Source organism: Phytophthora ramorum (assembly GCF_020800215.1).
Source record: "Phytophthora ramorum isolate Pr-102 chromosome Unknown Phyram_PR-102_s0022, whole genome shotgun sequence".
NCBI classification, from domain to species: Eukaryota; Oomycota; class Peronosporomycetes; order Peronosporales; family Peronosporaceae; genus Phytophthora; species Phytophthora ramorum.
The window spans coordinates 370509-393841 of NW_027150668.1; the positions used below are offsets into that span (position 1 = coordinate 370509).

Sequence of the window (23333 nt, forward strand, 5' to 3'; positions counted from 1 at the left end):
CCGGTATGACCTTCACTCAGTGGGACCGCAATCATTCCTGTGTTGACGGGACGCTGATGATGGGACGCGGGACACTGATGATGGGACGCTGTTTACGCTACGGGGATTACGGGACACGTGGGTACAAGATTGTGGGTACAAGATGGGCATCCACGTGGCAGTCGCTGATTGGCTGAAGCAACTCAGTATCCGGTAAGGAATCCAGTAGAGTGTATCCAGTAGAGAATCCAGTAGGCTTAGAGGTAGCAAGGGAGTTTGCGAACTAAGGACCTAAATCAATCACTTTGCATTTTGCCATCAAGCGACCAAGCCTTTTCGTACAGCGCCACGAAGATCATGTCTTGGCCGTCACGCTTCAGGTAGACGCAGTGGTCGGACTCGCACTTCTTGAACCCCAGCTTGAGCATGAAGTCGTCGATGGTCTGGTTCCACATGCGCGGCGACTGCTTCAGTCCGTACAGCGACCGCTTGAGCTTGCACACGTGGTCCGGGTGGTCTTCGTCCACATAGCCATCCGGCTGTGTCATGTAGATGTCTTCGTCCAGCACACCGTTGAGGAACGCAGTCTTGACATCCATCTGGTGCAGCTTGAGACCATACTTGGCAGCCAGACTCAGTACGATCCGGATGGACGTGAACTTGGCCACTGGTGCGAAGGTCTCGTCGTAGTCGATGCCGTACTTCTGCGAAAACCCCTTGGCAACCAGTCGCGCCTTGAACCGCTCAATCTCTCCAGCTTGGTTCTCCTTCACGCGAAACACCCATCTGCAGCCGATCGCCTTGCGTCCCTTCGGCAGTGGTACGACATCCCACGTGTCGTTCTTGAGCAGCGAGTCACACTCCGAGTCGCACGCCTCCTTCCACTTGACTGCGTCGCTGGATTCCATCGCCGACTTGAACGTGGTCGGCATTTCTCCCACTGAATCCACGACGTACGCAGCTTCGAAGTCTTGACTTTCTTGAGCCGCAGCCGACATCTCGTCCAGCGTCTGGTGTCGACTCTGCGATGCATACCGCTTGGCACTTGGAACGTCCGTGACTTCCTCCAGCGACTGCGTCCGCGGGTGTCGCTTGTTGCCGGGCCCGAAGTCTTCGTCCCGCGCAGCTTCTTCTTCTTCCTCTTCTTCGTTGTCGTCTTCATCCGACTGCGACGAATCTTGATCCGTCGTCTCTTCATCTTGAATGACCACCACCTCCCTCTGATGGTAGTCACGTCTCCCACTGTCGAAGACGTCTTCCATGAACTGCGCGTCGCGGCTCACCAGCACGCGACTGCTCTCCAGTTCTTCGAATCGATACGCTTTCTCGTGCTCCGAGTACCCCAGGAACCGACAGCGCACCGACCGAGCGTCGAACTTGGTGCGCTTCGCCTTCGGCACGTGCACATACGCGTGGCAACCGAACACTTTCAGGTTGGCCAGCAGCGGCTTCTTGCCCGTCCAAACTTGGTGCGGAGACTTGTCGTGGCTGACGGCGCGTGTCGGACACCGATTACGGAGGAACGTAGCCGTCATCACTGCTTCACCCCAATACGTCTTGGGCAATCCGGCATGTTCCAGCATGCAGCGCGCACACTCCACCAACGTCCGGTTCATCCGCTCGGCCACTCCGTTCAGCTGAGGCGTGTACGGCGGAGTGAACTTCTGCACGATACCGCGGTCCGCACAGAACTTGGCCATCGCGCCGGAAGTGTACTCGCCACCGTTGTCGCTCCGGAGTGTCTGCACGCGCTTGCCGGTCTGAGTTTCAGCAAACGCCACAAACTCCGCGAACTTGGCAGCCACCTGTTGTCAAGAAGGCGCCTCGGGCAGCTGCCGTATACCGGTAGGATACCGGTATGACCTTCACTCAGTGGGACCGCAATCATTCCTGTGTTGACGGGACGCTGATGATGGGACGCGGGACACTGATGATGGGACGCTGTTTACGCTACGGGGATTACGGGACACGTGGGTACAAGATTGTGGGTACAAGATGGGCATCCACGCGGCAGTCGCTGATTGGCTGAAGCAACTCAGTATCCGGTAAGGAATCCAGTAGAGTGTATCCAGTAGAGAATCCAGTAGGCTTAGAGGTAGCAAGGGAGTTTGCGAACTAAGGACCTAAATCAATCACTTTGCATTTTGCCATCAACCGACCAAAGCCTTTTGGTTATGAGCCCAAGCCCCGTCTTCCCTGCCCAAGACCCCGACTACGCCTTCGCCATGGACGCCACCCCGACCACGACCGCCCGCATCAACAAGTTCAACGGAACCAACTTCCACACGTGGAAGTTCAAGATGCAGATGGTGCTCGAGGAGCGCGAACTGTGGGAAGTGACGAGTGGGGAAGTGAAGCTGGAGCACTGCACGACCACGGCGGATCAAGCGACGTTCAAGAGGAAGTCGCGTAAGGCGCTGGCGATCATCTGTCTCGCGATGGAGGACTCGCAGCTGCCGCTGGTTCGCTCGGCCAAGGACGCGCATGATGCATGGTCAAGACTGGAAGGACACTTCGAGAAGAAGAGTTTGGCCAACAAGCTCTTTCTTCGTCGGCGTTTCTTCACCACGATGATGGACGAAGGTGATGATGTGCTGGAGCACATCAACAAGCTCAAGACGCTGGCGGAGCAGCTCGACGCGGTTGGCGCTCCGGTCAGCGAGGACGACTTGGTGATCACGCTTCTGGGCAGTCTGAGCGAGTCGTACCAGTTCCTGATCACGGCGTTGGAGTCGAGAGCCGACTCGCTGTCGTGGGAACTCGTGACGTCTCGGCTGCTGCATGAGGACATGAAGCGCAAGGAACAAGGTGGTGGCGGCGTCGACGGAGCCGCGCACGGCCAAGGTCAAGCGTTCATGACGAGAGACAACAAGCGCAAGGGCCGACCGGTGAAGAAGACCGGGGCGTGCCACAACTGCGGCAAACAAGGACATTGGATCGCGGAGTGTCCCTCGCGGGTCCAGAACGACGCTGAGCGATATCGGTCGCAACGTGCGAACGTCGCGCAGGACGAAGAAGATCCTGGCGACTACCTTTTCTCGGTTGGTCGTACGAGCAGTACCGCCAAGCCGAGTGACATGTGGCTGGTCGACTCGGGTGCGACGCAGCACATGACGAGTTCCAAGACGTACATGAGGAACTACAAGACGATGGCTCCGGTGGACGTGCATCTCGCGGACGACGGTGTGGTTCAGGCGGTGGGGACCGGCGACATTGTTGTTGTCAAGAAGGCGCCTCGGGCAGCTGCCGTATACCGGTAGGATACCGGTATGACCTTCACTCAGTGGGACCGCAATCATTCCTGTGTTGACGGGACGCTGATGATGGGACGCGGGACACTGATGATGGGACGCTGTTTACGCTACGGGGATTACGGGACACGTGGGTACAAGATTGTGGGTACAAGATGGGCATCCACGTGGGAGTCGCTGATTGGCTGAAGCAACTCAGTATCCGGTAAGGAATCCAGTAGAGTGTATCCAGTAGAGAATCCAGTAGGCTTAGAGGTAGCAAAGGAGTTTGCGAACTAAGGACCTAAATCAATCACTTTGCATTTTGCCATCAAGCGACCAAGCCTTTTGGTTATGAGCCCAAGCCCCGTCTTCCCTGCCCAAGACCAAGACCCCGACTACGCCTTCGCCATGGACGCCACCCCGACCACGACCGCCCGCATCAACAAGTTCAACGGAACCAACTTCCACACGTGGAAGTTCAAGATGCAGATGGTGCTCGAGGAGCGCGAACTGTGGGAAGTGACGAGTGGGGAAGTGAAGCTGGAGCACTGCACGACCACGGCGGATCAAGCGACGTTCAAGAGGAAGTCGCGTAAGGCGCTGGCGATCATCTGTCTCGCGATGGAGGACTCGCAGCTGCCGCTGGTTCGCTCGGCCAAGGACGCGCATGATGCATGGTCAAGACTGGAAGGACACTTCGAGAAGAAGAGTTTGGCCAACAAGCTCTTTCTTCGTCGGCGTTTCTTCACGACGATGATGGACGAAGGTGATGATGTGCTGGAGCACATCAACAAGCTCAAGACGCTGGCGGAGCAGCTCGACGCGGTTGGCGCTCCGGTCAGCGAGGACGACTTGGTGATCACGCTTCTGGGCAGTCTGAGCGAGTCGTACCAGTTCCTGATCACGGCGTTGGAGTCGAGAGCCGACTCGCTGTCGTGGGAACTCGTGACGTCTCGGCTGCTGCATGAGGACATGAAGCGCAAGGAACAAGGTGGTGGCGGCGTCGACGGAGCCGCGCACGGCCAAGGTCAAGCGTTCATGACGAGAGACAACAAGCGCAAGGGCCGACCGGTGAAGAAGACCGGGGCGTGCCACAACTGCGGCAAACAAGGACATTGGATCGCGGAGTGTCCCTCGCGGGTCCAGAACGACGCTGAGCGATATCGGTCGCAACGTGCGAACGTCGCGCAGGACGAAGAAGATCCTGGCGACTACCTTTTCTCGGTTGGTCGTACGAGCAGTACCGCCAAGCCGAGTGACATGTGGCTGGTCGACTCGGGTGCGACGCAGCACATGACGAGTTCCAAGACGTACATGAGGAACTACAAGACGATGGCTCCGGTGGACGTGCATCTCGCGGACGACGGTGTGGTTCAGGCGGTGGGGACCGGCGACATTGTTGTTGTCAAGAAGGCGCCTCGGGCAGCTGCCGTATACCGGTAGGATACCGGTATGACCTTCACTCAGTGGGACCGCAATCATTCCTGTGTTGACGGGACGCTGATGATGGGACGCGGGACACTGATGATGGGACGCTGTTTACGCTACGGGGATTACGGGACACGTGGGTACAAGATTGTGGGTACAAGATGGGCATCCACGTGGGAGTCGCTGATTGGCTGAAGCAACTCAGTATCCGGTAAGGAATCCAGTAGAGTGTATCCAGTAGAGAATCCAGTAGGCTTAGAGGTAGCAAAGGAGTTTGCGAACTAAGGACCTAAATCAATCACTTTGCATTTTGCCATCAAGCGACCAAGCCTTTTGGTTATGAGCCCAAGCCCCGTCTTCCCTGCCCAAGACCAAGACCCCGACTACGCCTTCGCCATGGACGCCACCCCGACCACGACCGCCCGCATCAACAAGTTCAACGGAACCAACTTCCACACGTGGAAGTTCAAGATGCAGATGGTGCTCGAGGAGCGCGAACTGTGGGAAGTGACGAGTGGGGAAGTGAAGCTGGAGCACTGCACGACCACGGCGGATCAAGCGACGTTCAAGAGGAAGTCGCGTAAGGCGCTGGCGATCATCTGTCTCGCGATGGAGGACTCGCAGCTGCCGCTGGTTCGCTCGGCCAAGGACGCGCATGATGCATGGTCAAGACTGGAAGGACACTTCGAGAAGAAGAGTTTGGCCAACAAGCTCTTTCTTCGTCGGCGTTTCTTCACGACGATGATGGACGAAGGTGATGATGTGCTGGAGCACATCAACAAGCTCAAGACGCTGGCGGAGCAGCTCGACGCGGTTGGCGCTCCGGTCAGCGAGGACGACTTGGTGATCACGCTTCTGGGCAGTCTGAGCGAGTCGTACCAGTTCCTGATCACGGCGTTGGAGTCGAGAGCCGACTCGCTGTCGTGGGAACTCGTGACGTCTCGGCTGCTGCATGAGGACATGAAGCGCAAGGAACAAGGTGGCGGCGGCGTCGACGGAGCCGCGCACGGCCAAGGTCAAGCGTTCATGACGAGAGACAACAAGCGCAAAGGACGTCCGGTGAAGAAGACCGGGGCGTGCCACAACTGCGGCAAACAAGGACATTGGATCGCGGAGTGTCCCTCGCGGGTCCAGAACGACGCTGAGCGATATCGGTCGCAGCGTGCGAACGTCGCGCAGGACGAAGAAGATTCTGGCGACTACCTTTTCTCGGTTGGTCGTACGAGCAGTGCCGCCAAGCCGAGTGACATGTGGCTGGTCGACTCGGGTGCGACGCAGCACATGACGAGTTCCAAGACGTACATGAGGAACTACAAGACGATGGCTCCGGTGGACGTGCATCTCGCGGACGACGGTGTGGTTCAGGCGGTGGGGACCGGCGACATTGTTGTTGTCAAGAAGGCGCCTCGGGCAGCTGCCGTATACCGGTAGGATACCGGTATGACCTTCACTCAGTGGGACCGCAATCATTCCTGTGTTGACGGGACGCTGATGATGGGACGCGGGACACTGATGATGGGACGCTGTTTACGCTACGGGGATTACGGGACACGTGGGTACAAGATTGTGGGTACAAGATGGGCATCCACGTGGGAGTCGCTGATTGGCTGAAGCAACTCAGTATCCGGTAAGGAATCCAGTAGAGTGTATCCAGTAGAGAATCCAGTAGGCTTAGAGGTAGCAAAGGAGTTTGCGAACTAAGGACCTAAATCAATCACTTTGCATTTTGCCATCAAGCGACCAAGCCTTTTGGTTATGAGCCCAAGCCCCGTCTTCCCTGCCCAAGACCAAGACCCCGACTACGCCTTCGCCATGGACGCCACCCCGACCACGACCGCCCGCATCAACAAGTTCAACGGAACCAACTTCCACACGTGGAAGTTCAAGATGCAGATGGTGCTCGAGGAGCGCGAACTGTGGGAAGTGACGAGTGGGGAAGTGAAGCTGGAGCACTGCACGACCACGGCGGATCAAGCGACGTTCAAGAGGAAGTCGCGTAAGGCGCTGGCGATCATCTGTCTCGCGATGGAGGACTCGCAGCTGCCGCTGGTTCGCTCGGCCAAGGACGCGCATGATGCATGGTCAAGACTGGAAGGACACTTCGAGAAGAAGAGTTTGGCCAACAAGCTCTTTCTTCGTCGGCGTTTCTTCACCACGATGATGGACGAAGGTGATGATGTGCTGGAGCACATCAACAAGCTCAAGACGCTGGCGGAGCAGCTCGACGCGGTTGGCGCTCCGGTCAGCGAGGACGACTTGGTGATCACGCTTCTGGGCAGTCTGAGCGAGTCGTACCAGTTCCTGATCACGGCGTTGGAGTCGAGAGCCGACTCGCTGTCGTGGGAACTCGTGACGTCTCGGCTGCTGCATGAGGACATGAAGCGCAAGGAACAAGGTGGCGGCGGCGTCGACGGAGCCGCGCACGGCCAAGGTCAAGCGTTCATGACGAGAGACAACAAGCGCAAAGGACGTCCGGTGAAGAAGACCGGGGCGTGCCACAACTGCGGCAAACAAGGACATTGGATCGCGGAGTGTCCCTCGCGGGTCCAGAACGACGCTGAGCGATATCGGTCGCAGCGTGCGAACGTCGCGCAGGACGAAGAAGATTCTGGCGACTACCTTTTCTCGGTTGGTCGTACGAGCAGTGCCGCCAAGCCGAGTGACATGTGGCTGGTCGACTCGGGTGCGACGCAGCACATGACGAGTTCCAACAAGTACATGAGGAACTACAAGAAGATGACTCCGGTGGACGTGCATCTCGCGGACGACGGTGTGGTTCAGGCGGTGGGGACCGGCGACATTGTCATGTCGATGAAGACGCCGCGCGGCATGAAGAAGGGTGTGCTCACGAATGTGTGGCATATCCCGAAGCTGTCGCGCAACCTGTTTTCGGTCGGCCGTTTCACCAAGGACGTCGGGCCAGTGACCTTCGAGAGCGACGGGTGCTTCGCGGACAACAAGGGTCTCAAGTGGCAGCTCGGCGCTCGTGAGGGCAAAGGGCTGTTCAAGCTGTGCATGACTCCGATGATGCCTGACGAGGCCAATGCGGCAAGTTCGAAGGATCGCCAAGGGGACACCACGTCGTACCTCTGGCACCTCCGACTTGGTCACATTGGCCATGGCGGTCTAGACGCCATCGTCAAGAAGAGCTACGGTGTTGGCATCGACATGACGTCGGTGAAGCAGTGGGAGCTGTGCGACGGGTGTGCACTCGGCAAGCAAACGCGAGTGAGCTACATGAAGTCGTCCCCGAACCGTGCGAAGCAAGTGCTGGAGGTGGTTCACAGCGATGTGTGCGGCCCCATGCAGACGCCAACGTTTGGGGGCAAGCGCTACTTCGTCACGTTCATCGACGACAAGTCGCACTTCTGCGTCGTGTACTTGCTGAGGAACAAGTCCGAGGTGGCTGCCAAGTTCGCGGAGTTTGTGGCGTTTGCTGAAACTCAGACCGGCAAGCGCGTGCAGACACTCCGGAGCGACAACGGTGGCGAGTACACCTCCGGTGCGATGGCCAAGTTCTGTGCGGACCGCGGTATCGTGCAGAAGTTCACTCCGCCGTACACGCCTCAGCTGAACGGAGTGGCCGAGCGGATGAACCGGACGTTGGTGGAGTGTGCGCGCTGCATGCTGGAACATGCCGGATTGCCCAAGACGTATTGGGGTGAAGCGGTGATGACGGCTACGTTCCTCCGTAATCGGTGTCCGACACGCGCCGTCAGCCACGACAAGTCTCCGCACCAAGTCTGGACGGGCAAGAAGCCGCTGCTGGCCAACCTGAAAGTGTTCGGTTGCCACGCGTATGTGCACGTGCCGAAGGCGAAGCGCACCAAGTTCGACGCTCGGTCGGTGCGCTGTCGGTTCCTGGGGTACTCGGAGCACGAGAAAGCGTATCGATTCGAAGAACTCGAGAGCAGTCGCGTGCTGGTGAGCCGCGATGCGCAGTTCATGGAAGACGTCTTCGACAGTGGGAGACGCGACTACCATCAGAGGGAGGTGGTGGTCATTCAAGATGAAGAGACGACGGATCAAGATTCGTCGCAGTCGGATGAAGACGACAACGAAGAAGAGGAAGAAGCTGCGCGGGACGAAGACTTCGGGCCCGGCAACAAGCGACACCCGCGGACGCAGTCACTGGAGGAAGCTACGGAGGTTCCAAGTGCCAAGCGGTATGCGTCGCAGAGTCGACACCAGACTCTGGACGAGATGTCGGCTGCGGCTCAGGAAAGTCAGGACTTCGAAGCTGCGTACGTCGTGGATTCAGTGGGAGAAATGCCGACCACGTTCAAGTCGGCGATGGAATCCAGCGACGCAGTCAAGTGGAAGGAGGCGTGCGACTCGGAGTGTGACTCGCTGCTCAAGAACGACACGTGGGATGTCGTACCACTGCCGAAGGGACGCAAGGCGATCGGCTGCAGATGGGTGTTTCGCGTGAAGGAGAACCAAGCTGGAGAGATTGAGCGGTTCAAGGCGCGACTGGTGGCCAAGGGGTTTTCGCAGAAGTACGGCATCGACTACGACGAGACCTTCGCGCCCGTGGCCAAGTTCACGTCCATCCGGATCGTACTGAGTCTGGCTGCCAAGTACGGTCTCAAGCTGCACCAGATGGATGTCAAGACTGCGTTCCTCAACGGTGTGCTGGACGAAGACATCTACATGGCACAGCCGGATGGCTATGTGGACGAAGACCACCCGGACCACGTGTGCAAGCTCAAGCGGTCGCTGTACGGACTGAAGCAGTCGCCGCGCATGTGGAACCAGACCATCGACGACTTCATGCTCAAGCTGGGGTTCAAGAAGTGCGAGTCCGACCACTGCGTCTACCTGAAGCGTGACGGCCAAGACATGATCTTCGTGGCGCTCTACGTTGACGACTTGGTCCTCGCTAGTAGCAACGACGAGCTGTTGGAATCGACCAAGCACGCGTTGAGCAAGCGGTTTGAGATGACGGACCTCGGCGAGCTGGAGTACTTCCTCGGGATGGAGATCAAGAACGACCACGGCTCCGGAAAAGTGACGGTGCGGCAGACCAAGTTTCTCAAGTCCATCCTGACCAAGTTCGGCATGCAAGACAGCAAGCCTGTGAAGACGCCGCAAGACCCCGGACTCAAGCTGACCAAGAACATGTGTGAAGGTGGCTGCCAGCATGAAGACACGATGAAGAACGTGCCGTATCGGAGTGCCGTCGGTGCTCTCATGTACTTGATGGTGGCAACGCGTCCGGACCTGGCTGCTGCAGTGGGAGTGCTGAGCCAGTTCTCTGCCGACCCGTGTCCGACGCATTGGCAAGCCCTCAAGCGTGTGCTGCGGTACCTCCAAGCGACGCCTACGCATGGACTCGAGTTCTCACGGGAAGACAGCGTTGGTATGTGCGGCTATTCGGATGCGGACTGGGCCGGCGATATCGAGTCTCGACGAAGCACAAGCGGCTACGCGTTCATGATGAACGGCGGATGCATCAGCTGGAGGAGCAAGAAGCAGCGGACGGTGGCGCTGTCTTCGACGGAAGCAGAGTACATGGCGCTATCGGAGGCGACACAAGAGGCAGTGTGGCTCAAGGTGTTCCTGTGCGAGCTCGGCGAGATGGCAAGCGATGAAGCGGTCAAGATCTACGAGGACAACCAAGGCTCCATCGCGTTGGCCAAGAACCCGCAGTTCCACAAACGCACCAAGCACATCGACATTCGCTACCACTTCGTGCGCGAGAAGGTGGAAGACGGTCAAGTGGTGCTGCAGTATGTTTCGACAACCGACATGCTGGCGGACATGATGACGAAGGCGATCACTGCAGTGCAGTTCCAAGTGCTTCGGAGCAAGCTCGGGATCCAAGGTGCAATCGCTGTCGAGTCGAGTGGGAGTGTTGTCAAGAAGGCGCCTCGGGCAGCTGCCGTATACCGGTAGGATACCGGTATGACCTTCACTCAGTGGGACCGCAATCATTCCTGTGTTGACGGGACGCTGATGATGGGACGCGGGACACTGATGATGGGACGCTGTTTACGCTACGGGGATTACGGGACACGTGGGTACAAGATTGTGGGTACAAGATGGGCATCCACGTGGGAGTCGCTGATTGGCTGAAGCAACTCAGTATCCGGTAAGGAATCCAGTAGAGTGTATCCAGTAGAGAATCCAGTAGGCTTAGAGGTAGCAAAGGAGTTTGCGAACTAAGGACCTAAATCAATCACTTTGCATTTTGCCATCAAGCGACCAAGCCTTTTATTGTCATGTCGATGAAGACGCCGCGCGGCATGAAGAAGGGTGTGCTCACGAATGTGTGGCATATCCCGAAGCTGTCGCGCAACCTGTTTTCGGTCGGCCGCTTCACCAAGGACGTGGGGCCAGTGACCTTCGAGAGCGACGGGTGCTTCGCGGACAACAAGGGTCTCAAGTGGCAGCTCGGCGCTCGTGAGGGCAAAGGGCTGTTCAAGCTGTGCATGACTCCGATGATGCCTGACGAGGCCAATGCGGCAAGTTCGAAGGATCGCCAAGGGGACACCACGTCGTACCTCTGGCACCTCCGACTTGGTCACATTGGCCATGGCGGTCTAGACGCCATCGTCAAGAAGAGCTACGGTGTTGGCATCGACATGACGTCGGTGAAGCAGTGGGAGCTGTGCGACGGGTGTGCACTCGGCAAGCAAACGCGAGTGAGCTACATGAAGTCGTCCCCGAACCGTGCGAAGCACGTGCTGGAGGTGGTTCACAGCGATGTGTGCGGCCCCATGCAGACGCCAACGTTTGGGGGCAAGCGCTACTTCGTCACGTTCATCGACGACAAGTCGCACTTCTGCGTCGTGTACTTACTGAGGAACAAGTCCGAGGTGGCTGCCAAGTTCGCGGAGTTTGTGGCGTTTGCTGAAACTCAGACCGGCAAGCGCGTGAAGACACTCCGGAGCGACAACGGTGGCGAGTACACTTCCGGCGCGATGGCCAAGTTCTGTGCGGACCGCGGTATCGTGCAGAAGTTCACTCCGCCGTACACGCCTCAGCTGAACGGAGTGGCCGAGCGGATGAACCGGACGTTGGTGGAGTGTGCGCGCTGCATGCTGGAACATGCCGGATTGCCCAAGACGTATTGGGGTGAAGCAGTGATGACGGCTACGTTCCTCCGTAATCGGTGTCCGACACGCGCCGTCAGCCACGACAAGTCTCCGCACCAAGTTTGGACTGGCAAGAAACCGCTGCTGGCCAACCTGAAAGTTTTCGGTTGCCACGCGTATGTGCACGTGCCGAAGGCGAAGCGCACCAAGTTCGACGCTCGGTCGGTGCGCTGTCGGTTCCTGGGGTACTCGGAGCACGAGAAAGCGTATCGATTCGAAGAACTGGAGAGCAGTTGCGTGCTGGTGAGCCGCGACGCGCAGTTCATGGAAGACGTCTTCGACAGTGGGAGACGCGACTACCACCAGAGGGAGGTGGTGGTCATTCAAGATGAAGAGACGACGGATCAAGATTCGTCGCAGTCGGATGAAGACGACAACGAAGAAGAGGAAGAAGAGGAAGCTGCGCGGGACGAAGACTTCGGGCCCGGCAACAAGCGACACCCGCGGACGCAGTCACTGGAGGAAGCTACGGAGGTTCCAAGTGCCAAGCGGTATGCGTCGCAGAGTCGACACCAGACGCTGGACGAGATGTCTGCTGCGGCTCAAGAAAGCCAAGACTTCGAAGCTGCGTACGTCGTGGATTCAGTGGGAGAAATGCCGACCACGTTCAAGTCGGCGATGGAATCCAGCGACGCAGTCAAGTGGAAGGAGGCGTGCGACTCGGAGTGTGACTCGCTGCTCAAGAACAAAAGGCTTGGTCGCTTGATGGCAAAATGCAAAGTGATTGATTTAGGTCCTTAGTTCGCAAACTCCCTTGCTACCTCTAAGCCTACTGGATTCTCTACTGGATACACTCTACTGGATTCCTTACCGGATACTGAGTTGCTTCAGCCAATCAGCGACTGCCACGTGGATGCCCATCTTGTACCCACAATCTTGTACCCACGTGTCCCGTAATCCCCGTAGCGTAAACAGCGTCCCATCATCAGTGTCCCGCGTCCCATCATCAGCGTCCCGTCAACACAGGAATGATTGCGGTCCCACTGAGTGAAGGTCATACCGGTATCCTACCGGTATACGGCAGCTGCCCGAGGCGCCTTCTTGACAACACTCCCACTCGACTCGACAGCGATTGCACCTTGGATCCCGAGCTTGGTCCGAAGCACACTGAACTGCGTTGCAGGAATTGCCTTCGTCATCATGTCCGCCAGCATGTCCGTTGTCGACACATACTGCAGCACCACTTGACCGTCTTCCACCTTCTCGCGCACGAAGTGGTAGCGAATGTCGATGTGCTTGGTGCGCTTGTGGAACTGCGGGTTCTTGGCCAACGCGATGGAGCCTTGGTTGTCCTCGTAGATCTTGACTGCTTCATCGCTTGCCATCTCGCCGAGCTCGCACAGGAACACCTTGAGCCACACTGCCTCTTGTGTCGCCTCCGATAGCGCCATGTACTCGGCCTCCGTTGAAGACAGCGCCACCGTCCGCTGCTTCTTGCTCCTCCAGCTGATGCATCCGCCGTTCATCATGAACGCGTAGCCGCTTGTGCTCCGTCTTGACTCGATGTCGCCGGCCCAGTCCGCATCCGAATAGCCGCACATACCAAGGCTGTCTTCCCGTGAGAACTCGAGTCCATGCGTAGGCGTCGCTTGGAGGTACCGCAGCACACGCTTGAGGGCTTGCCAATGCGTCGGACACGGGTCGGCAGAGAACTGGCTCAGCACTCCCACTGCAGCAGCGAGGTCCGGACGCGTTGCCACCATCAAGTACATGAGAGCACCGACGGCACTCCGATACGGCACGTTCTTCATCGTGTCTTCATGCTGGCAGCCACCCTCACACATGTTCTTGGTCAGCTTGAGTCCGGGGTCTTGCGGCGTCTTCACAGGCTTGCTGTCTTGCATGCCGAACTTGGTCAGGATGGACTTGAGAAACTTAGTCTGCCGCACCGTCACTTTTCCGGAGTCGTGGTCGTTCTTGATCTCCATCCCGAGGAAGTACTCCAGCTCGCCGAGGTCCGTCATCTCAAACCGCTTGCTCAACGCGTGCTTGGTCGATTCCAACAGCTCGTCGCTGCTGCTAGCGAGGACCAAGTCGTCAACGTACAGCGCCACGAAGATCATGTCTTGGCCGTCACGCTTCAGGTAGACGCAGTGGTCGGACTCGCACTTCTTGAACCCCAGCTTGAGCATGAAGTCGTCGATGGTCTGGTTCCACATGCGCGGCGACTGCTTCAGTCCGTACAGCGACCGCTTGAGCTTGCACACGTGGTCCGGGTGGTCTTCGTCCACATAGCCATCCGGCTGTGCCATGTAGATGTCTTCGTCCAGCACACCGTTGAGGAACGCAGTCTTGACATCCATCTGGTGCAGCTTGAGACCATACTTGGCAGCCAGACTCAGTACGATCCGGATGGACGTGAACTTGGCCACGGGTGCGAAGGTCTCGTCGTAGTCGATGCCGTACTTCTGCGAAAACCCCTTGGCCACCAGTCGCGCCTTGAACCGCTCAATCTCTCCAGCTTGGTTCTCCTTCACGCGAAACACCCATCTGCAGCCGATCGCCTTGCGTCCCTTCGGCAGTGGTACGACATCCCACGTGTCGTTCTTGAGCAGCGAGTCACACTCCGAGTCGCACGCCTCCTTCCACTTGACTGCGTCGCTGGATTCCATCGCCGACTTGAACGTGGTCGGCATTTCTCCCACTGAATCCACGACGTACGCAGCTTCGAAGTCCTGACTTTCCTGAGCCGCAGCCGACATCTCGTCCAGAGTCTGGTGTCGACTCTGCGACGCATACCGCTTGGCACTTGGAACCTCCGTAGCTTCCTCCAGTGACTGCGTCCGCGGGTGTCGCTTGTTGCCGGGCCCGAAGTCTTCGTCCCGCGCAGCTTCCTCTTCTTCCTCTTCTTCGTTGTCGTCTTCATCCGACTGCGACGAATCTTGATCCGTCGTCTCTTCATCTTGAATGACCACCACCTCCCTCTGATGGTAGTCGCGTCTCCCACTGTCGAAGACGTCTTCCATGAACTGCGCATCGCGGCTCACCAGCACGCGACTGCTCTCCAGTTCTTCGAATCGATACGCTTTCTCGTGCTCCGAGTACCCCAGGAACCGACAGCGCACCGACCGAGCGTCGAACTTGGTGCGCTTCGCCTTCGGCACGTGCACATACGCGTGGCAACCGAACACTTTCAGGTTCGCCAGCAGCGGCTTCTTGCCAGTCCAAACTTGGTGCGGAGACTTGTCGTGGCTGATGGCGCGTGTCGGACACCGATTACGGAGAAACGCAGCTGTCATCACCGCTTCGCCCCAATACGTCTTGGGCAATCCGGCATGTTCCAGCATGCAGCGCGCACACTCCACCAACGTCCGGTTCATCCGCTCGGCCACTCCGTTCAGTTGAGGCGTGTACGGCGGAGTGAACTTCTGCACGATACCGCGGTCCGCACAGAACTTGGCCATCGCGCCGGAAGTGTACTCGCCACCGTTGTCGCTCCGGAGTGTCTGCACGCGCTTGCCGGTCTGAGTTTCAGCAAACGCCACAAACTCCGCGAACTTGGCAGCCACCTCGGACTTGTTCCTCAGCAAGTACACGACGCAGAAGTGCGACTTGTCATCGATGAACGTGACGAAGTAGCGTTTGCCCCCAAACGTTGGCGTCTGCATGGGGCCGCACACATCGCTGTGAACCACCTCCAGCACTTGCTTCGCACAGTTCGGGGACGACTTCATGTAGCTCACTCGCGTTTGCTTGCCGAGTGCACACCCGTCGCACAGCTCCCACTGCTTCACCGACGTCATGTCGATGCCAACACCGTAGCTCTTCTTGACGATGGCGTCTAGACCGCCATGGCCAATGTGACCAAGTCGGAGGTGCCAGAGGTACGACGTGGTGTCCCCTTGGCGATCCTTCGAACTTGCCGCATTGGCCTCGTCAGGCATCATCGGAGTCATGCACAGCTTGAACAGCCCTTTGCCCTCACGAGCGCCGAGCTGCCACTTGAGACCCTTGTTGTCCGCGAAGCACCCGTCGCTCTCGAAGGTCACTGGCCCGACGTCCTTGGTGAAGCGGCCGACCGAAAACAGGTTGCGCGACAGCTTCGGGATATGCCACACATTCGTGAGCACACCCTTCTTCATGCCGCGCGGCGTCTTCATCGACATGACAATGTCGCCGGTCCCCACCGCCTGAACCACACCGTCGTCCGCGAGATGCACGTCCACCGGAGCCATCGTCTTGTAGTTCCTCATGTACTTGTTGGAACTCGTCATGTGCTGCGTCGCACCCGAGTCGACCAGCCACATGTCACTCGGCTTGGCGGTACTGCTCGTACGACCAACCGAGAAAAGGTAGTCGCCAGGATCTTCTTCGTCCTGCGCGACGTTCGCACGCTGCGACCGATATCGCTCAGCGTCGTTCTGGACCCGCGAGGGACACTCCGCGATCCAATGTCCTTGTTTGCCGCAGTTGTGGCACGCGCCGGTCTTCTTCACCGGTCGGCCCTTGCGCTTGTTGTCTCTCGTCATGAACGCTTGACCTTGGCCGTGCGCGGCTCCGTCGACGCCGCCGCCACCTTGTTCCTTGCGCTTCATGTCCTCATGCAGCAGCCGAGACGTCACGAGTTCCCACGACAGCGAGTCGGCTCTCGACTCCAACGCCGTGATCAGGAACTGGTACGACTCGCTCAGACTGCCCAGAAGCGTGATCACCAAGTCGTCCTCGCTGACCGGAGCGCCAACCGCGTCGAGCTGCTCCGCCAGCGTCTTGAGCTTGTTGATGTGCTCCAGCACATCATCACCTTCGTCCATCATCGTCGTGAAGAAACGCCGACGAAGAAAGAGCTTGTTGGCCAAACTCTTCTTCTCGAAGTGTCCTTCCAGTCTTGACCATGCATCATGCGCGTCCTTGGCCGAGCGAACCAGCGGCAGCTGCGAGTCCTCCATCGCGAGACAGATGATCGCCAGCGCCTTACGCGACTTCCTCTTGAACGTCGCTTGATCCGCCGTGGTCGTGCAGTGCTCCAGCTTCACTTCCCCACTCGTCACTTCCCACAGTTCGCGCTCCTCGAGCACCATCTGCATCTTGAACTTCCACGTGTGGAAGTTGGTTCCGTTGAACTTGTTGATGCGGGCGGTCGTGGTCGGGGTGGCGTCCATGGCGAAGGCGTAGTCGGGGTCTTGGGCAGGGAAGACGGGGCTTGGGCTCATAACCAAAAGGCTTGGTCGCTTGATGGCAAAATGCAAAGTGATTGATTTAGGTCCTTAGTTCGCAAACTCCCTTGCTACCTCTAAGCCTACTGGATTCTCTACTGGATACACTCTACTGGATTCCTTACCGAATACTGAGTTGCTTCAGCCAATCAGCGACTGCCGCGTGGATGCCCATCTTGTACCCACAATCTTGTACCCACGCGTCCCGTAATCCCCGTAGCGTAAACAGCGTCCCATCATCAGTGTCCCGCGTCCCATCATCAGCGTCCCGTCAACACAGGAATGATTGCGGTCCCACTGAGTGAAGGTCATACCGGTATCCTACCGGTATACGGCAGCTGCCCGAGGCGCCTTCTTGACAACAAGAACGACACGTGGGATGTCGTACCACTGCCGAAGGGACGCAAGGCGATCGGCTGCAGATGGGTGTTTCGCGTGAAGGAGAACCAAGCTGGAGAGATCGAGCGGTTCAAGGCGCGACTGGTGGCCAAGGGGTTTTCGCAGAAGTACGGCATCGACTACGACGAGACCTTCGCACCAGTGGCCAAGTTCACGTCCATCCGGATCGTACTGAGTCTGGCTGCCAAGTATGGTCTCAAGCTGCACCAGATGGATGTCAAGACTGCGTTCCTCAACGGTGTGCTGGACGAAGACATCTACATGGCACAACCGGATGGCTATGTGGACGAAGACCACCCGGACCACGTGTGCAAGCTCAAGCGGTCGCTGTACGGACTGAAGCAGTCGCCGCGCATGTGGAACCAGACCATCGACGACTTCATGCTCAAGCTGGGGTTCAAGAAGTGCGAGTCCGACCACTGCATCTACCTGAAGCGTGACGGCCAAGACATGATCTTCGTGGCGCTCTACGTCGACGACCTGATCCTCGCCAGCAGCAACGACGAGCTGTTGGAATCGACCAAGCACGCGTTGAGCAAGCGGTTTGAGATGACGGACCTCGGCGAGCTGGAGTACTTCCTCGGGATGGAGATCAAGAACGACCGCGACTCCGGAAAAGTGACGGTGCGGCAGACCAAGTTTCTCAAGTCCATCCTGACCAAGTTCGGCATGCAAGACAGCAAGCCTGTGAAGACGCCGCAAGACCCCGGACTCAAGCTGACCAAGAACATGTGTGAGGGTGGCTGCCAGCATGAAGACACGATGAAGAACGTGCCGTATCGGAGTGCCGTCGGTGCTCTCATGTACTTGATGGTGGCAACGCGTCCGGACCTGGCTGCTGCAGTGGGAGTACTGAGCCAGTTCTCTGCCGACCCGTGTCCGACGCATTGGCAAGCCCTCAAGCGTGTGCTGCGGTACCTCCAAGCGACGCCTACGCATGGACTCGAGTTCTCACGGGAAGACAGCGTTGGTATGTGCGGATATTCGGATGCGGACTGGGCCGGCGACATCGAGTCAAGACGGAGCACAAGCGGCTACGCGTTCATGATGAACGGCGGATGCATCAGCTGGAGGAGCAAGAAGCAGCGGACGGTGGCGCTGTCTTCAACGGAGGCCGAGTACATGGCGCTATCGGAGGCGACACAAGAGGCAGTGTGGCTCAAGGTGTTCCTGTGCGAGCTCGGCGAGATGGCAAGCGATGAAGCGGTCAAGATCTACGAGGACAACCAAGGCTCCATCGCGTTGGCCAAGAACCCGCAGTTCCACAAGCGCACCAAGCACATCGACATTCGCTACCACTTCGTGCGCGAGAAGGTGGAAGACGGTCAAGTGGTGCTGCAGTATGTTTCGACAACGGACATGCTGGCGGACATGATGACGAAGGCGATCACTGCGGTGCAGTTCCAAGTTCTTCGGACCAAGCTCGGGATCCAAGGTGCAATCGCTGTCGAGTCGAGTGGGAGTGTTGTCAAGAAGGCGCCTCGGGCAGCTGCCGTATACCGGTAGGATACCGGTATGTGTTGTCAAGAAGGCGCCTCGGGCAGCTGCCGTATACCGGTAGGATACCGGTATGACCTTCACTCAGTGGGACCGCAATCATTCCTGTGTTGACGGGACGCTGATGATGGGACGCGGGACACTGATGATGGGACGCTGTTTACGCTACGGGGATTACGGGACACGTGGGTACAAGATTGTGGGTACAAGATGGGCATCCACGCGGCAGTCGCTGATTGGCTGAAGCAACTCAGTATCCGGTAAGGAATCCAGTAGAGTGTATCCAGTAGAGAATCCAGTAGGCTTAGAGGTAGCAAGGGAGTTTGCGAACTAAGGACCTAAATCAATCACTTTGCATTTTGCCATCAAGCGACCAAGCCTTTTGGTTATGAGCCCAAGCCCCGTCTTCCCTGCCCAAGACCCCGACTACGCCTTCGCCATGGACGCCACCCCGACCACGACCGCCCGCATCAACAAGTTCAACGGAACCAACTTCCACACGTGGAAGTTCAAGATGCAGATGGTGCTCGAGGAGCGCGAACTGTGGGAAGTGACGAGTGGGGAAGTGAAGCTGGAGCACTGCACGACCACGGCGGATCAAGCGACGTTCAAGAGGAAGTCGCGTAAGGCGCTGGCGATCATCTGTCTCGCGATGGAGGACTCGCAGCTGCCGCTGGTTCGCTCGGCCAAGGACGCGCATGATGCATGGTCAAGACTGGAAGGACACTTCGAGAAGAAGAGTTTGGCCAACAAGCTCTTTCTTCGTCGGCGTTTCTTCACGACGATGATGGACGAAGGTGATGATGTGCTGGAGCACATCAACAAGCTCAAGACGCTGGCGGAGCAGCTCGACGCGGTTGGCGCTCCGGTCAGCGAGGACGACTTGGTGATCACGCTTCTGGGCAGTCTGAGCGAGTCGTACCAGTTCCTGATCACGGCGTTGGAGTCGAGAGCCGACTCGCTGTCGTGGGAACTCGTGACGTCTCGGCTGCTGCATGAGGACATGAAGCGCAAGGAACAAGGTGGCGGCGGCGTCGACGGAGCCGCGCACGGCCAAGGTCAAGCGTTCATGGTCAACAACAACAAGCGCAAGGGCCGACCGGTGAAGAAGACCGGCGCGTGCCACAACTGCGGCAAACAAGGACATTGGATCGCGGAGTGTCCCTCGCGGGTCCAGAACGACGCTGAGCGATACCGGTCGCAGCGTGCGAACGTCGCGCAGGACGAAGAAGATCCTGGCGACTACCTTTTCTCGGTTGGTCGTACGAGCAGTGCCGCCAAGCCGAGTGACATGTGGCTGGTCGACTCGGGTGCGACGCAGCACATGACGAGTTCCAACAAGTACATGCGGAACTACAAGACGATGGCTCCGGTGGACGTGCATCTCGCGGACGACGGAGTGGTTCAGGCGGTGGGGACCGGCGACATTGTCATGTCGATGAAGACGCCGCGCGGCATGAAGAAGGGTGTGCTCACGAATGTGTGGCATATCCCGAAGCTGTCGCGCAACCTGTTTTCGGTCGGCCGCTTCACCAAGGACGTCGGGCCAGTGACCTTCGAGAGCGACGGGTGCTTCGCGGACAACAAGGGTCTCAAGTGGCAGCTCGGCGCTCGTGAGGGCAAAGGGCTGTTCAAGCTGTGCATGGCTCCGATGATGCCTGACGAGGCCAATGCGGCAAGTTCGAAGGATCGCCAAGGGGACACCACGTCGTACCTCTGGCACCTCCGACTTGGTCACATTGGCCATGGCGGTCTAGACGCCATCGTCAAGAAGAGCTACGGTGTTGGCATCGACATGACGTCGGTGAAGCAGTGGGAGCTGTGCGACGGGTGTGCACTCGGCAAGCAAACGCGAGTGAGCTACATGAAGTCGTCCCCGAACCGTGCCAAGCACGTGCTGGAGGTGGTTCACAGCGATGTGTGCGGCCCCATGCAGACGCCAACGTTTGGGGGCAAGCGCTACTTCGTCACGTTCATCGATGACAAGTCGCACTTCTGCGTCGTGTATTTGCTGAGGAACAAGTCCGAGGTGGCTGCCAAGTTCGCGGAGTTTGTGGCGTTTGCTGAAACTCAGACCGGCAAGCGCGTGCAGACACTCCGGAGCGACAACGGTGGCGAGTACACTTCCGGCGCGATGGCCAAGTTCTGCGCGGACCGCGGTATCGTGCAGAAGTTCACTCCGCCGTACACGCCTCAGCTGAATGGAGTGGCCGAGCGGATGAACCGGACGTTGGTGGAGTGTGCGCGCTGCATGCTGGAACATGCCGGATTGCCCAAGACGTATTGGGGTGAAGCGGTGATGACGGCTACGTTTCTCCGCAATCGGTGTCCGACACGCGCCGTCAGCCACGACAAGTCTCCGCACCAAGTTTGGACTGGCAAGAAGCCGCTGCTGGCGAACCTGAAAGTGTTCGGTTGCCACGCGTATGTGCACGTGCCGAAGGCGAAGCGCACCAAGTTCGACGCTCGGTCGGTGCGCTGTCGGTTCCTGGGGTACTCGGAGCACGAGAAAGCGTATCGATTCGAAGAACTCGAGAGCAGTCGCGTGCTGGTGAGCCGCGACGCGCAGTTCATGGAAGACGTCTTCGACAGTGGGAGACGCGACTACCATCAGAGGGAGGTGGTGGTCATTCAAGATGAAGAGACGACGGATCAAGATTCGTCGCAGTCGGATGACGACAACGAAGAAGAGGAAGAAGAAGGAGCTGCGCGGGACGAAGACTTCGGGCCCGGCAACAAGCGACACCCGCGGACGCAGTCGCTGGAGGAAGTCACGGAGGTTCCAAGTGCCAAGCGGTATGCGTCGCAGAGTCGACACCAGACGCTGGACGAGATGTCGGCTGCGGCTCAAGAAAGTCAAGACTTCGAAGCTGCGTACGTCGTGGATTCAGTGGGAGAAATGCCGACCACGTTCAAGTCGGCGATGGAATCCAGCGACGCAGTCAAGTGGAAGGAGGCGTGCGACTCGGAGTGTGACTCGCTGCTCAAGAACGACACGTGGGATGTCGTACCACTGCCGAAGGGACGCAAGGCGATCGGCTGCAGATGGGTGTTTCGCGTGAAGGAGAACCAAGCTGGAGAGATTGAGCGGTTCAAGGCGCGACTGGTGGCCAAGGGGTTTTCGCAGAAGTACGGCATCGACTACGACGAGACCTTCGCACCAGTGGCCAAGTTCACGTCCATCCGGATCGTACTGAGTCTGGCTGCCAAGTATGGTCTCAAGCTGCACCAGATGGATGTCAAGACTGCGTTCCTCAACGGTGTGCTGGACGAAGACATCTACATGGCACAGCCCGATGGCTATGTGGACGAAGACCACCCGGACCACGTATGCAAGCTCAAGCGGTCGCTGTACGGACTGAAGCAGTCGCCGCGCATGTGGAACCAGACCATCGACGACTTCATGCTCAAGCTGGGGTTCAAGAAGTGCGAGTCGGACCACTGTGTCTACCTGAAGCGTGACGGCCAAGACATGATCTTCGTGGCGCTCTACGTTGACGACTTGGTCCTCGCCAGCAGCAACGACGAGCTGTTGGAATCGACCAAGCACGCGTTGAGCAAGCGGTTTGAGATGACGGACCTCGGCGAGCTGGAGTACTTCCTCGGGATGGAGATCAAGAACGACCACGGCTCCGGAAAAGTGACGGTGCGGCAGACCAAGTTTCTCAAGTCCATCCTGACCAAGTTCGGCATGCAAGACAGCAAGCCTGTGAAGACGCCGCAAGACCCCGGACTCAAGCTGACCAAGAACATGTGTGAGGGTGGCTGCCAGCATGAAGACACGATGAAGAACGTGCCGTATCGGAGTGCCGTCGGTGCTCTCATGTACTTGATGGTGGCAACGCGTCCGGACCTGGCTGCTGCAGTGGGAGTGCTGAGCCAGTTCTCTGCCGACCCGTGTCCGACGCATTGGCAAGCCCTCAAGCGTGTGCTGCGGTACCTCCAAGCGACGCCTACGCACGGACTCGAGTTCTCACGGGAAGACAGCCTTGGTATGTGCGGATATTCGGATGCGGACTGGGCCGGCGACACCGAGTCAAGACGGAGCACAAGCGGCTACGCGTTCATGATGAACGGCGGATGCATCAGCTGGAGGAGCAAGAAGCAGCGGACGGTGGCGCTGTCTTCAACGGAAGCAGAGTACATGGCGCTATCGGAGGCGACACAAGAGGCAGTGTGGCTCAAGGTGTTCCTGTGCGAGCTCGGCGAGATGGCAAGCGATGAAGCGGTCAAGATCTACGAGGACAACCAAGGCTCCATCGCGTTGGCCAAGAACCCGCAGTTCCACAAGCGCACCAAGCACATCGACATTCGCTACCACTTCGTGCGCGAGAAGGTGGAAGACGGTCAAGTGGTGCTGCAGTATGTTTCGACAACCGACATGCTGGCGGACATGATGACGAAGGCGATCACTGCGGTGCAGTTCCAAGTTCTTCGGAGCAAGCTCGGGATCCAAGGTGCAATCGCTGTCGAGTCGAGTGGGAGTGTTGTCAAGAAGGCGCCTCGGGCAGCTGCCGTATACCGGTAGGATACCGGTATGACCT

General features: G+C 58.2%; 9 protein-coding genes across 9 annotated transcripts; 7 read left to right on the forward strand and 2 right to left on the reverse strand.

Annotated features, from left to right (window-relative positions):
* Window positions 1–275: 275 nt before the first annotated feature.
* On the reverse strand, window positions 276–1679 carry KRP23_14719 (Retrovirus-related Pol polyprotein from transposon TNT 1-94; the record flags this gene model as incomplete). The annotated part of the gene is made up of 1 exon (XM_067885572.1): window positions 276–1679. One exon carries the CDS (start codon window positions 1677–1679, stop codon window positions 276–278), a length of 1404 nt encoding a protein of 467 aa, XP_067737228.1.
* Window positions 1680–2153: 474 nt separating this feature from the next.
* On the forward strand, window positions 2154–3239 carry KRP23_14720 (Retrovirus-related Pol polyprotein from transposon TNT 1-94; the record flags this gene model as incomplete). Its single annotated transcript, XM_067885573.1, has 1 exon — window positions 2154–3239. The coding sequence occupies one exon, from the start codon at window positions 2154–2156 to the stop codon at window positions 3237–3239; it is 1086 nt and encodes a 361-aa protein (XP_067737229.1).
* A 324-nt stretch (window positions 3240–3563) lies between these two features.
* KRP23_14721 (Retrovirus-related Pol polyprotein from transposon TNT 1-94) lies at window positions 3564–4655 on the forward strand (the record flags this gene model as incomplete). The annotated part of the gene is made up of 1 exon (XM_067885574.1): window positions 3564–4655. One exon carries the CDS (start codon window positions 3564–3566, stop codon window positions 4653–4655), a length of 1092 nt encoding a protein of 363 aa, XP_067737230.1.
* Window positions 4656–4979: 324 nt separating this feature from the next.
* KRP23_14722 (Retrovirus-related Pol polyprotein from transposon TNT 1-94) lies at window positions 4980–6071 on the forward strand (the record flags this gene model as incomplete). Its single annotated transcript, XM_067885575.1, has 1 exon — window positions 4980–6071. One exon carries the CDS (start codon window positions 4980–4982, stop codon window positions 6069–6071), a length of 1092 nt encoding a protein of 363 aa, XP_067737231.1.
* Window positions 6072–6395: 324 nt separating this feature from the next.
* On the forward strand, window positions 6396–10538 carry KRP23_14723 (Retrovirus-related Pol polyprotein from transposon TNT 1-94; the record flags this gene model as incomplete). The annotated part of the gene is made up of 1 exon (XM_067885577.1): window positions 6396–10538. One exon carries the CDS (start codon window positions 6396–6398, stop codon window positions 10536–10538), a length of 4143 nt encoding a protein of 1380 aa, XP_067737232.1.
* Window positions 10539–10864: 326 nt separating this feature from the next.
* KRP23_14724 (Retrovirus-related Pol polyprotein from transposon TNT 1-94) lies at window positions 10865–12481 on the forward strand (the record flags this gene model as incomplete). Its single annotated transcript, XM_067885578.1, has 1 exon — window positions 10865–12481. The coding sequence occupies one exon, from the start codon at window positions 10865–10867 to the stop codon at window positions 12479–12481; it is 1617 nt and encodes a 538-aa protein (XP_067737233.1).
* Window positions 12482–12747: 266 nt separating this feature from the next.
* On the reverse strand, window positions 12748–16890 carry KRP23_14725 (Retrovirus-related Pol polyprotein from transposon TNT 1-94; the record flags this gene model as incomplete). Its single annotated transcript, XM_067885579.1, has 1 exon — window positions 12748–16890. The coding sequence occupies one exon, from the start codon at window positions 16888–16890 to the stop codon at window positions 12748–12750; it is 4143 nt and encodes a 1380-aa protein (XP_067737234.1).
* A 285-nt stretch (window positions 16891–17175) lies between these two features.
* KRP23_14726 (Retrovirus-related Pol polyprotein from transposon TNT 1-94) lies at window positions 17176–18798 on the forward strand (the record flags this gene model as incomplete). The annotated part of the gene is made up of 1 exon (XM_067885580.1): window positions 17176–18798. One exon carries the CDS (start codon window positions 17176–17178, stop codon window positions 18796–18798), a length of 1623 nt encoding a protein of 540 aa, XP_067737235.1.
* A 379-nt stretch (window positions 18799–19177) lies between these two features.
* On the forward strand, window positions 19178–23317 carry KRP23_14727 (Retrovirus-related Pol polyprotein from transposon TNT 1-94; the record flags this gene model as incomplete). The annotated part of the gene is made up of 1 exon (XM_067885581.1): window positions 19178–23317. One exon carries the CDS (start codon window positions 19178–19180, stop codon window positions 23315–23317), a length of 4140 nt encoding a protein of 1379 aa, XP_067737236.1.
* Window positions 23318–23333: the final 16 nt, after the last annotated feature.